The sequence below is a fragment of the Brassica oleracea genome, chromosome C6 (assembly GCF_000695525.1).
Source record: "Brassica oleracea var. oleracea cultivar TO1000 chromosome C6, BOL, whole genome shotgun sequence".
Lineage (NCBI taxonomy): Eukaryota > Viridiplantae > Streptophyta > Magnoliopsida > Brassicales > Brassicaceae > Brassica > Brassica oleracea.
The window spans coordinates 20,803,406-20,817,706 of record NC_027753.1 but is presented as its reverse complement, the minus strand read 5'-3'; the positions used below and the strand labels follow the sequence as shown (position 1 = coordinate 20,817,706).

Here is a 14,301-nt window from a genome sequence, read left to right as displayed (position 1 = left end):
ATGCAAGATATCATTAACAAAGTGAAGGGCCCGAGAAGTTATACAGAGCTTAATACCTTCAACGGGGTCATATATCCCGATTTTAAAAGCACTTGCTGCGCACGAGGTCTTCTCGCTAATGATGCTGAGTGGCAAGAAGGTTTGACCGAAATCAACACATGGGGTACACCTTCTCAGCTACGAGAAATGTTTGTCACGTTCCTTATCTATTGTCATGTTGCTAACCCCAAGGACTTGTGGGATAAGTGCTGGAAATCACTGAGTGAGGAAATCCTCTACAAGAAACGTAAGGAATTCAAACATGCACAGCTAGAAATAGATGATGCAAAGCTCGAGCAGTATACATTACTTGAACTCGAGAAGGTTTTGCAGAACCAAGAACACGCCCTTACTGATTTTCCAGGAATGCCTACTCCTGATCCTCTCTTACTTAAAGAGCTAGGTAATACTTTGCGGCAACAAGAGCTACAGTATAGTGTCGCCGAGGAGAAGAGTAGACATGACACCCAGTACAACTTGCTGAACGGTGAACAATTGGTCGTCTATCAAGCAATTATTGAGTCGACTCAGGACGACTATGGGAAGCTATTTTTCGTCTATGGGGCTGGAGGCACAGGCAAAACATTTTTATACCAGACAATCATTTCAAGACTGCGGTCAGAGAAAAAGATAGTCCTTCCCGTTGCTTCATCTGGAATAGCCCTACTACTACCAGGCGGCAGAACTGCCCACTCACGTTTCAATATCCCAATCGGTCTAAAGGCCACGTCAACCTGCCACATTACACCTGGAACTATGCTCGCAGAGTTAATAGAAAAGGCAGCTCTAATCATATGTGATGAGGCACCTATGACACATAGGCATGCTTTTGAAGCCCTCGATAAGTCCTTGAGAGACATTCTTTATTTGCATGATCCCAAAGCCAAAAATCTCCCATTCGGCGGAAAAACGGTTCTTCTAGGAGGTGATTTTAGACAGATCTTACCAGTCATCCCACAAGGCACCAGAGCTGATATTGTCTCTGCCTCAATAAGTCATTCATATTTATGGGAATCATGCCACAAATTCACGCTCCAGAAGAATATGCGCCTCAGTGAAGATGAGAAAGAGTTCTCCAACTATGTCCTAAGGGTTGGCGATGGGAACCCCTTACCTACTGAGATGAATGAATTTGATGAAGATGAAGAAGATCCACTCATTTCTATTGACCGAATGTTGGTCGAGGAGCTCAGCTCAGATCCTCACAAACAAATTCTAGAAACTACTTACGGGCGAACTGACCAATGGAAAGGAACCAAGCAAGACTATACAGAAAGGGCTATCCTTACACCAAGGAACGAAACGGTGGATGAGATAAATGAATACATGATATCTGAAGCTGACGGTGTTTCAAAGGAATATCTCAGTTCCGATAGCTTCGGTATAATAGACACTGATTCTGAGAACAATGAGACATTGTACCCAGTGGAGTATTTAAACTCATTGAGCTTTCCAGGCCTGCATGCACATAAGCTTACATTGAAAGTGGGTGCCCCTTTCATGCTCCTAAGAAATTTAAATCAAAAGAAGGGGTTATGCAATGGAACACGTCTGATTGTCATTTACCTAGGTGAGCGTGTTATCCAAGGTGAAATAGTTACAGGCTCTCATATTGGACATAAAATGTTCCTTCCAAGAATCATACTATCAGAATCAGTAACTAAGCATCCGTTCACCCTAGAAACTCGGCAATTTCCAATCAGGCTATGTTACGCAATGACAATTAACAAAAGTCAGGGTCAGAGTTTGAAAGGTGTCGTACTGTATTTGCCACAACCCGTTTTCACCCATGGACAGCTCTATGTTGGTCTTTCCCGAGTTACTACCAAGTCAGGCCTCAAAATTATACAAGGAAAGGATCAAAAGATAGGAAGAGTTAAAAACATAGTCTACAAAGAAATATACAACGGTCTACCTCACTTACCAGGTAATCCAATATTATTTGCAACACAATATACAGGATTATCCAAAAATACTAAACTCCTTTCTCTCCCTCACCCAGAATCACGAACAACTTTCTACACCATAAGATGCAAGCAACCAGTAAGTCTGCCGACCAAAAATCTCCCAACTCAATAATGAAGCTGTACTAACAAAATTCTTTTTATCAATAGGTCCGTCCGCAATAGAAAGTGCCAGCTCTACAAGACCATTCACAATATACTTCGCAGACATCGTCTACGTCTTATCTTATTTTAATTATTTTTCGTTATATATCAGATTCTATTCCCTTTGGACAATTACTTATTTCTACTGTCAAACTATTTTGTTTCTACGTCTTCACATCAAAAAAAAAACAAAACTTAACTCACACTTTCAGAAACTAAAACTCCAAATTTTAATAAAACATTACTTTAATTAAACATGTAATCCGCACGAAGCGCGGACACCGGCTCTAGTATTTAATAAAAAAAGTAACTAGAACTGCTAGAAAGGAAGAAACTAAAGACTTCTTTTTTCTTTTTATAAAAATTGTATCTTGATCACTTGTTATTGTTGAAGCTGAGTTCGATCGAGAATTGGTATGGACACAGACTAAATTCGACAGTGCATTAGTTCAAATGCGTTTGTATTAATCGGGAACGTATAACAATTTACAATAAAGACATAAACGGAAAAATAAGCCGGTGTCAGAGAGCTGGCCGGAAAAGTATAAGTCAACAAAAAGTACAACGATTAAGTTCTAATTTGTAGCCGCTAAGTGTGTATAAAATTTTGGATCCTTTTTTCCGTCGGTTTCCTCCTTATATAGATAAACTCTTCTTCTGTGTGCATTATGTCACCCTGACCCAATGACTGAATTACGTATCTCGGGCCGAGCAACTGGGCTTGATGGTCGGGCTTCCGAGCCAAGCTGGTGCACCGGCTTGCGGCGTCGAGTAAAGCAGTCTCAAGCCGATCATCAGCATTTAGTCGAGAGCTGTAAGTTTAAGCTGATGTCCTGAACTAACTTGACATCCGAATATCTATTTGATGGACTTTGAGGAGGGGTGAAATCCGTCTCCTACAATTATCATTACCAGAAAATAAAGAGAGAAGAAGATAAATACGGACGCTGGCTCATTTGTAAATAAAAATGACAAATCTGTAAACCACTAAACTCGAAAAGATTTTAGAATTTAGCACCCCTAAATATTTATAACATTTGACGCTTAAAATCTTTACTTTATGGACTTTATTCAAGAGCGGCCTGGCCAAACCACTTAAAGGGCACAAAACACGTTTTCCATGTTGCTAAGACCATTCCTATCCCCGGCGTTGGACCAGAGGGCTTAGAGTTTGATTCACAAGAGGCACTTGTTTATTATCTCTCTTGGTGACACTGCGATCAAATGGCCTTTTTATTGATCTTTTACAGAATTAGATTAGGTGTGTGAATCTTTTATCTTTTATACAGAAGCATTACATGTATTTTGATAAGATAATTGGGTTTCTAGTTTTCATAAAATACATTTGGATTCACGTTAATTTCATCGACTGCCAGTGCCAGGGTGCACAACCAAGTCTACGGGTCATGTGCCGCAGCTGATTTTTTTTGTTTTCTTTAACAACTATTATAAAGCTTATGGAATGTCACAACACTAGAATAAAATATGATGAGTGTGCCTCCGGCTAATTAAGTTTCTTCGTCTGCCTTGTCGACTGCTGAGGTTCACAATTCAGTTACATGCATATATATAGATTATTCATTCAACAAATGCAGTTCTTCTCTTTAATTGTCTTTAATATGATTTTAGCCATTGACCCCAAAGAAAAAGTTAATTATAGACCTAACCTGTCCGAAGTTTCTTTTGACAATTATTACATAAAGGGTTGACCATAAAATGTTTTAGTTTATTTTTTTTTGTCAACTATCCATACAATTAGAACAAGTACTGATCATACAAAAATATTTTCCAAGTAACACCTCAATTTGATCGTGTCTGATTTACAATGAAAAATAATACGCCGCTGAACCTAACCTCTTTTGATAGTGAATCTGCACATACATTTCTGCTCATATAGATATGGAACAAACTCACGCTTTCAAATTCCTCCTTCAAACTCTGAGGCACTTTAACCTCTGAAGCGAAGGCTATCAAGTCCACCGGGTTCGTAGTCATATCCACTAAATCTGAGCAGTCGGTCTCAAATCAGATAGAGTGGACATGCATAACTCTCAAGCACGATGCTGCACAAAGCAATCTTTCCATCTCATTATGTAGAGTCGAGGGGCTTCTGTAATAACACCATGTAATCCGAATGATTTAACACCCGTTATCATTATTGTTCCACCCTGCTGATCTATAAATTTTTCATCGATCCATGAAGTATTGATTTGGTAAGTTGGGATTGGGGATATCCAAAGAGATTCTATCTAGGATTTGGGGTATCCAAGGGGATTCTACCTCAAAATTTTCAATGGGAGAATCGTCAGGATCTTCGTCTGCTTCCTCCTTTTGCCTGGCCTTTCTCCAACGTTATGTCTCAAGAGAAGCAAGTGGGGAGTATCAACCAGAGAGATGATTTTCAGAGTTTTTCATTCTTCACTTTTCCAATGTACGAACAAATCCATGGGAAGTGTCGAATTGTGATTTCAATGAACCACAAATTTCTTCTTCCAAACAGAAAGTTCTTGTTTTGGTATCTAAATATACTCGGTAACTCAGAAAGAACAAACAGTACTGATAAAGTCAAAACCTATAAGGTTGGAGGATTAGAAATTTTTTTATTTACGACTCTAATAGACCACTACATCTTGAACAGTTTCTATCAATATTTAGATGTTAAGTTAACCTCTGTACCATCGCAATACATCCAAAGAAAGTCAGCCACAAATAAATGTTTCGATATAGTATAGATTAAATCACACCACATCTTGCCCAGCTACTTAGTTGTCATTATGTAGAAGTGTATTGATTTCGACGTTTGATCATCTCTTAGATACATTACAATCGTTAATGTTTATGTATATCAGCTTTAAATAAAAAAGGTACTTTATCCATTCACTAGCGTAGCATGATGTAATCGCTTTATCAGAAAAAAACATAGCGTGTATTCAAATTCATCAGGTAGGAAAAGTAATATTGGAATTGTAAACTTACTTGAGATATCCACTTTATTTTGGTTGCTAACGAAAGTATTTAATAACGTTTTTTCGGTTTATCTTTCTCTGTATGGGTAGACGGCTGTAAAATGGAGTTTCAGGAGAAGTTTTCACGGAAATATGGAAGTATAATAGAAAGGTTGGTTCTGTGTTTCCATAAATAAGACTGTTCTCATAATCTTCATCGCTGTTATATATGGTTTATATTATTTACTTCAAAACTTAATAACAATTTCACATAAAAATACTTAGTGGCTAGGGCTAGGGCGATGGGGAAGGTGATTTTCAGATCTGAGCATCGCTGATTCTCACGGCAGCTTCGTCAACATCACTAGGTAGACTCTCGATACTCCTTGTGGTCCTTCTGTTTTCTCTTTGTTTTCCCCTGGTTCACCGGTGGCGTCTTCCTCACGAAACTCCAGTCGTGTACTTGATCTTTGTCGCGTCCACCGTTTACGATCTTAGACCTGATCAGTCGTGTACGATCTTTGTCGCGTCCACCGTTTATCTAAAGGCTAGGGTTTGCGGAGATAGCAAGGGGGTTGTCAGATCTGATCGATTATTTCCATTGAAATATCATCACTCTGATTTCTACGTCCATTGACGCTCATTATTCATAAGCTTTGCGCTCGTATTGCGTGTGTGTTTCTCTAACGGAATCGCCTTGGTGTGATTTACACTCATTGGTCTATCTCGTTCCATATCGTTGTATGGGACCTTCGTTTCGCATGAAGTCGGCTCATCAGGCCGATGCTAAGGGTAAAGGGATCATGTACGAAGATGATGATGATGCGCCAATTAAATTGTTGGATCGTGATGATTCCTATCTCATCAAGGAGTTCGGCCTGTCTCTGATCAGAAAGATTCTTAACCACCGAAAACAGAGTGTGGAGAAGCTCCTTCAAACAATGCCAGCTCAATGGGGTTTGGCTGACAAAATCACGGCAAATGATCTAGGGAATGAGAAATTTTTGCTTAACTTTACATCAGAGGAGGATCTAAACTTTGTTCTAAGGCAGGGGCCATTTCATTACAACTTTTGTATGTTCGTACTTGTTCGTTGGGAACCTATCGTTCACGACGACTACCCATGGATCATTCCATTTTGGGTTCACCTGATTGGGTTTCCTCTACATCTGTGGACAGACACAAACCTGAGGAACATAGGGGGACGCATTGGTCATATAGATACTCTAGAGCTAATTGAGGGCCGTATGCTCATCGAGGTAGACTCTCGCCGGCCCTTGAAGTTCTCAAGAAAGGTTGAGTATGAAGGTGACGAGGTTACGATTAAGATTAAGTATGATATGCTGTTCAAGCATTGTACTATCTGTGGAATGATGTCTCATGAAAAGGGATATTGCCCCTCTCTTGACATCAGAGCAAGGATCCAACCACGGCTAGAGCGACCAGGCGTGTTCTCGCGTGTACAGATCCCTCAAGAACAGATGTCACACACGCAGTCCTCGCAGCAATCCTCTCGTCAGTCTTCGCTGATGGGAATGGAACCACAACATCGATATGCCTCTTCGCAACCTACACGAGATGATCTACGTACCAACTTCAATGGGAGCAATTATGAGAACAGGGGCTCTAAGTCTCGCGCTTGGGAGAACATAGATCAACAAGGTCATCACAGTGATAGGGTCATGCGACGCCGTCATGAATACAATCGGACCAATAGAGATGGTGGAACACGGCATGGTCCTTATGATCGGAGTAAGGAACAAGCATGGAGGGTTAAGTCGAGGAGAGCTGATGCATCTGACGTTGATCAGACTCATTCCGAACACGTTGAAACATCTCGGGAGATTGTTCCGTATGAACATGTCTCAGCTCCGAGTAATGCTGGCGGGTCAAGTAGGAAGTTGGCGAGCACAATTGTCACTCCAGTGCGTAAGCCTCCTATGGTGGAGAATGTGACTCTTCGTGCCAGAGGAGATGCTCGTTCTCTAACGTTCTCTCCACTGAGAGAAACGGAACCTTCGGGAGCTAAGGACCAAATCATCGAGGCTTTACATGACATGGAGCTGGTGGATCAACAAGATGGAGATATGCTAGAAGCTGAAGGTAATGAGGATGATCTTCTTGGCTTAGACCTTATGGAGATGGAAGACAATGGCGGTAGGGATAAACCTCCGGAGGTGAAGGAAAGAACTTTTGGTACGAAGTCGACAAGAAACAGGAAACTTGGAGTGAAACGAAGTGCTCCATTGGGCATTCCCTGTCGGAAATTTGAGATCCTTCGTAGGGGATCCCCAACTAAGCGATCGTCGTCAGCTAGTACACTTGCACATGGAGCAGAAAGCTCAAGGCGACATCGCCAAGGAACAAGGAAGATCAAAGAGAGTTCTTCAAAGCATGAGGGTTTGATGAGTTCCAAAAACTCATCACACAAGTGTCAATGAGGACGCTCAGTTGGAACTGTCGAGGGATAGGGAATGACCTCACGGTTCGACGCCTTACGGAGATGTGTCAGAAGCATCACCCAGGACTTGTATTCCTTTCTGAAACGAAGAAAAAGTGGCTGCTGTTGCAAAACATTCAGGCCGACTTAGGATTTGATCACTTGTTTACCGTTGAGCCACTTGGTCTCAGCGGAGGTTTAGCTCTTTTATTTAGGGATCAATATCAAGTTAATGTTTTATTTGCGAATAACAGAATGATTGACACTGAGGCAGTCATTGACGGAATAAAAGTCTTTATGACATTTGTTTATGGAGACCTTGTTTTAGAACGTAGGGATCAGGTTTGGGAACGTCTTACGCGTTTCTCAACAACACGAAATGGACCATGGTTCATGATAGGTGATTTTAATGAAATAACTGATCATAGTGAGAAAGTGGGAGGCAGAAGGCGCTCAGATAGCTCTTTCTTGCCTTTCAAGCAAATGCTCACTGACTGTGGCATGCTGGAATTTCCATTTACCGGAAATATGCTATCATGGGTAGGGAAAAGATCAGGAGGGACGACTGTTAGATGTCGTTTGGATAGAGCAGTGGGGAATGAGGATTGGCATGAAAAGTTTCCCCACTCAACTGTCAGATATCTCAGGCTTTGGGGATCGGATCATCGTCCGGTCCTAGCAGACATTTTAACAAAGCCAGTGAGGAGAAAAAAGAAGTTTAAATTTGACAAACGCTGGCTGGATAATGAAGAACTAAGGCAAGTCATCCTCGCAGGATGGAAGTCGGAGGACTTGTCTCCGGAGGCGAATATTATGGAACACATTGCTAGTTGTAGGAAAGCTTTAAGCCATTGGAGGAGACAAAACAATGTGAATTCCGCAAAGTTAGTAGAAGAGCTTAAAGAAAAGGTGGAAGACCTATACTCGAATGACGAGGCTACCTCTGAGGAAATAGCAGCTGCTCTGAAGGAATTATCTACTGCTCTTAAGGCAGAAGAGATGTTTTGGAGACAAAAGAGTAGGGTACTTTGGTTAAGGGAAGGTGATAGGAACTCAAAATATTTCCACGCGCTGGTAAAGCAGAGAAGAGCTAAGAATAGGATAACACAACTTCTGGATGAAAATGGGAATGTCGTGGAGGATGAGGAAGGATTAGTAGCCATTGCTACTAGTTATTTCCGACAAATATTTGAGTCATCCAACCCTGAGGATATAGCTGAAGCGTTATCTGAAATCTCACCTACGATTACTGGGGCAATAAATGAGGACCTGACTGCTCCAGTGACTGAATGGGAGGTCAAATTAGCACTGTTTGCTATGCATCCAGAGAAAGCTCCAGGACCGGATGGAATGACAGCTCTCTTCTATCAGCAATTTTGGGATATTGTAAAAGATGATTTAACTCGTATGGTTAATCAGTTTCTTTTTGAGGGGACTATGGCACAGGGACTGAATGACACGAACATTTGTTTAATCCCTAAGACAACGAAGCCGAATGAGATGACAAAGTTTAGACCTATCAGTTTATGCAATGTCAGCTACAAGATAATATCTAAGGTCTTATGCCAAAGATTGAAGAAGGTTCTTCCACAGCGGATATCAGAGACCCAGTCAGCCTTCGTTGCTGGTAGACAGATTACAGATAATATCATGATATCTCAGGAGATGTTCCACGCTTTGAGAACTAAACCGGGAGGACGGGTTAAACGAATGGCCATAAAAACGGATATGAGCAAAGCATATGATAGGATGGAGTGGTCATTCATTGAGGCAGTCATGAGGAAGATGGGTTTTTCAGAAATGTGGATTGACTGGATTATGCGATGCATTACCTCGGTCAAGTATAAAATCCTCATGAATGGAGAACCGAGGGGTAACATTGTCCATGGGAGAGGTTTACGACAAGGAGATCCTTTTTCTCCTTTCATATTTATTCTATGCACGGAAGCGCTCGTTAGCCTTCTTAATCAAGCAGAGAATCAAGGGAAGATAACGGGGATGCGAGCCGCTCGTGCTTGCCCCTCGGTATCTGTGGGATGGACTCATACTTAGGAATCCCAGAGGACATCAGTGGATCAAAGTGTAAATTATTTGCTTTCTTAAAAGACAAGCTCCTACACAGAGTGAATGGCTGGACTTGTAGATGGTTATCGAAGGGAGGAAAGGAGGTTATGATTAAATCAATATTGCTAGCTCTTCCGACTTATGTCATGTCCAGCTTTCTGCTTCCTTTGGAGATATGTGAGAACCTAGCAAGTGCCATTGCACAGTTCTGGTGGAGCTCGAATCCTCCAAAACAAGGAATCCATTGGGCAAAATGGGAAAAGATGTGTGCACCTAGAGAGGAGAGAGGAATTGGTTTCCGTATGATCCATGAATTTAATCTAGCTCTTTTAGCTAAGAAGCTATCCCATGAATTTAATCTAGCTATTTTAGCTAAGCAGCTATGGCGTCTTGTTCAATTTCCGGATTCACTTGTAGCGAGAGTTCTTCGAGGAAGATATTACCGTTTGAGTTCGCCGTTGCGAATGGCCACAGCAGATACCCCATCATATGTATGGACAAGTATTACTGCTGCGAGGAAGCTATTACTTTTGGGCATCAGAAGCAAAGTTCATTCAGGGTACGAAATCAATGTGTGGGAGGATCTTTGGATCCCTTCGACGCCAGCTAGACCGGCACGGGCCCGAGCTCCAGTATTGAACCCAAAGATGCTCGTAAGCAGCCTTATCAATCATGTTTCAAAGGAGTGGGATATTCGACTACTGGAACAATATGTAGATCAAGAGGATATTCCGATGATTCTGAGTTTGGCCATAAGCTCTACTCATCGACGGGATACATTTTGTTGGCGTTACACAAAGAACAGACAATATACTGTTAAGTCGGGATATTGGGTTGCTACAAACTTGATGAGAGAGGAGGATGATTTAGAAGTTATACAGCCCAGCATTACAAAACTTCAAGCCTTTGCTTGGAAGGTGAATGCGCCACAAAAGATCTGTCATCTTATATGGCAATTAATATCAGGACAGGTTGCTGTAGAATCTGGTACGCCGGTTGCTGTAACAAGGAATCTGGTACGCCGCAATATGCGCTGTGACAATTACTGCCCAAGATGTGGAGCACCAGAAGAGACCGTTACTCATGTTATCTTCGAGTATCCACCGGCCCTACAAGCATGGGAAAGTTTCCCTGTACCAAGTATTTATGCTAATATGGACTACCATTTTTGGAGAAAGAATGGTATTCTGGAGCCAGATGATGATAGAGATCCTTATCCTTGGATAATTTGGTACATTTGGAAAGTTAGGAATGATAAGCTGTTTAAAGGCATAGACAGAGATCCATTGGAACTAGTTAGGTATGCAGAGGGTGAGTGCCAAGCTTGGTATAATGCAAGAGACACTGTAGCGACTCCACCACATGCACAGACGGATGAAGAAACACAAGCCTTAAGCTTGGGTAATATTTGTATGGTGGATGGTTCATGGACCTCCACAGCTCAGTTTAGTGGAATGGGATGGGTTTGGAAGGATACAATGGGGAAGATACAGCTCATGGGGTCAAGGAACTTGCGGAGAAGAGAGACACCGCTGCACTCGGAATTGGAAGCGCTAAAGTGGGCAATGGAGAGTATGATACAACACTCGACCTGTCAGAGGTTTGGGACGGACTGCAAGGACCTGATTGCAATGATAGAACAGCCGCAAGATTGGCCCAACTTCTCAACTGAACTGGAAATCATTCAAACTCTTCGGTTATGTTTTTCGGACTTCAAGATCAGTTACTTTCCAAGGACGCAGATTCGTTAGCTAGGAATGCACGTTCGTTTCATAGATCCTTATGTTTTATTGGTTGTTCTATTCCGGTCTGGCTTCCCAGACCACCTCAAGTTTGAGTAATAGAATAGCCGTTTGCCGAAAAAAAAAACATTATTTACTTCCATAATCAAATGACTCTTTCTTTCACATCAATACATTTGTTTGGTAAATTTTGACAAGTTAAAAACTTACGAACTTCGATAATATGATGAGAAAAGTGCACACAAACAGAAATTTAGGGTTCGAAGGTAACTATGGTTTTAATAATATTAGCGGTACATAATGAAAGAACGGTATAGTACAACTGTGGTTTATGTGTTATGCGAAATAAATGCGGTTTTGATATAATGTTTGATTGGTGAAAACATATTTTTGGTTTTGCTAAATAAATACTAAAAACAATTTCAAGTATTTTTGAAATAATTTTTTAATTTACAACTTTTAATTCAAAATTATAAAAAAAGTTTTGGTTTGAACCAGTTTATGAATAAAACACAATAAAGCGTAATAATAAGTGAATATTTTAACTATATTTTAATCATTTGGCTATTTTGTATAGCTATAAAACTGACTGGAATAATATTTATGATTTAATTAAAAAATTAGGAACTTAAAACTAAAACTGAATAAAAATAAGTAATTAATTAAAAGGAATCACAGGAAACCGCACATGGACCACACCATATGTCATAGTTGAAGTGAGGAAATGCGTTATCTATTCTATTAAATTAGAAACATGAGCCAGTAATATATCTTTGGTCCAGCTAATTATTTTATAACTGCATCTACATAACCATAACCACTTTTTAAATATTGATATATGTTTAGTGTAACAATTATTTGGTAACTGTATCTAAATAACCACCTTCTAAATACCACGTGGAATAGTCAAACTGCATCTAAATATAAAACGTGATATATATATATATATATATATATATATATTTTTTTTGTTTAACCTGGGGGTATCCCAGACCCTGGAGAGGCCCAGACTAATCCCCAAAGGAAGATGCAGCCCATAGATAGACTCTTTCTTCGGATATTCAAATGGACCCTAAAGCATAGACCCATATCCGTGTGGGTGACATGGATGGGCAGTTCGCCTCCGCCTGGCGTCGAACCCGTGAGCATGACATCACGTATCACGTATATAATTATAGGAACTTCAATGCTCATCCCCAAAAATAATATCACGTATATAATTTTCTTTATTCCAATGTGTAAATATGTTTTTGTATTTTTTTCTTTACTCCTATTTGTTACCTAACAATATGATCCATATCTAATTTAAATTATGTGTATTTATTTAACAAACAAGAACATTCCAGGAATCAATTCTATTATTCTCAGCTCAATTTTGAAATTTGGTTATCTAACCACGTATCCCTACGTTTTTTCTGTAAATATACACAAACCACTAAATTAGTATAACCCTAAGTTATATAATTGTATATAAATTAACTTTTTTTAACATATAAGAAAAAATTACAGACATTGTTACATATTTACAGAAACATAAAAAATAAAAAATTACAAACCAACATTATACCTGCGGATCAAGATATAGGGCATACAAATACGATTACAAAGAAACGGGTACACGGGCATATGATTACAAAGAACCAAGCATACACGGATCAACTTTTAAATTGCTATTATTTTAGAAAATAGATTTTATTAAGATTTATACACAAATATGATTACAAAGAAAAACACAAATATGATTATAAAGAAAACACAAATATGAAAATTAAATTTCTAAAAAAAATTAAAACAAAAATATAGCTTCCCTTTGAAAGGGCAAATAAGAATCTAATTCATACTATTAAAGTGGTTCCACCATCAAAACATTAGAGAGAAAAAATTAAGGAACCATATTATAGTATAAATATTCTCTTATATTATATTTCAATTTGTTGATATTGCCTCGCAAATTCTTGAGACACAGAAACCAAGCAAGGACGGTCCAGTGGTCTTGAGGGAGCTTTGGCCCCAATACGGACCCGGGTTCGAATCCCGCTGGCCATCGTCGATTAAAATATGGTGAAAAACTGGCCCTCTAGGATGCCTTCTTCGGAGGTGTACTTAGGCGCTAGTTGGGTTCCCTCCGTGGTGTCCGGATTACCTGGATTGTAAAAAAAAAAAAATTCTTGAGACAAGTACGCTGCACTTAGAGGATACCCTGAAACTGAAGTAATCAAGAAATAAAAAAGCTGTCACTACAAGAAAACATCGTAATTCTGACGGACATTCTGACGGAAAATGAGTTCCTCGGAATATTCCGACGAATTTCCGAGGAAATTCCGAGAAAACCAAAAATTTGGGTTTCCTCGGAATATACCGACGAAATACCGAGGGAATCATATTCCTCAGAAAACACCGACGAATATCCAAAGATATATTATAGCCGTTAGAGAGCCGTTGGGGATTTTAAAAATTCCGAGGAAATTCCGAGGGAAGAGCCTTTGCTGTCGGGATTCCGTCGGAATTTCCTCGGTACTGTCGGCAGCATTTCATCAATAAATACCCGCACCCCCAACCTCTTCATTCACTCCATTTCTTCATCCTCTCACATACTATATTTACACACGAATTTGATTGAAAAAAACATGTCTTCTTCAAATTATTATCGTTCTTGGATCGATCGACCTCATTTGGATCCGAACACGAGATTGCTTACGGAAGAATACCAACGAGGTATAACCGAATTCATGGGGTTAGTAAAACGACAATTGGAAGCAGAAACGGGTATGTTAAGATGTCCTTGCTCTAATTGTAAAAATTGAAAGATTATTAAAGAGTGGGATGTTTGGATTCATCTATATTTGAATGGGTTTACACGAAGTTACAAAATTTGGTATCATCATGGAGAAATTGATTATGAATATGGTAGTACTAGCGAACCTCAACATGCCGTTAGGTTAGAAGAACCAATTAGAATGGAT

At 39.9% G+C, this 14,301-nt stretch overlaps 1 protein-coding gene across 1 annotated transcript; it reads left to right on the top strand.

The window, feature by feature from the left end:
* On the top strand, positions 1-1,636 carry LOC106297695. The gene is made up of 2 exons (XM_013733890.1): positions 1-1,524; positions 1,610-1,636. The coding sequence occupies exons 1-2, from the start codon at positions 1-3 to the stop codon at positions 1,634-1,636; spliced, it is 1,551 nt and encodes a 516-aa protein (XP_013589344.1).
* The last annotated feature ends 12,665 nt before the right edge of the window (positions 1,637-14,301 follow it).

Bases quoted from the DNA above. Each gene is read 5' to 3' on its own strand.
- LOC106297695 (XM_013733890.1), top strand. From the start codon at position 1: ATGCAAGATATCATTAACAAAGTGAAGGGCCCGAGAAGTTATACAGAG. The intron at 1,525-1,609 runs GTGGGTGCCCCT...TCATTTACCTAG, and splicing joins CACATAAGCTTACATTGAAA to GTGAGCGTGTTATCCAAGGT.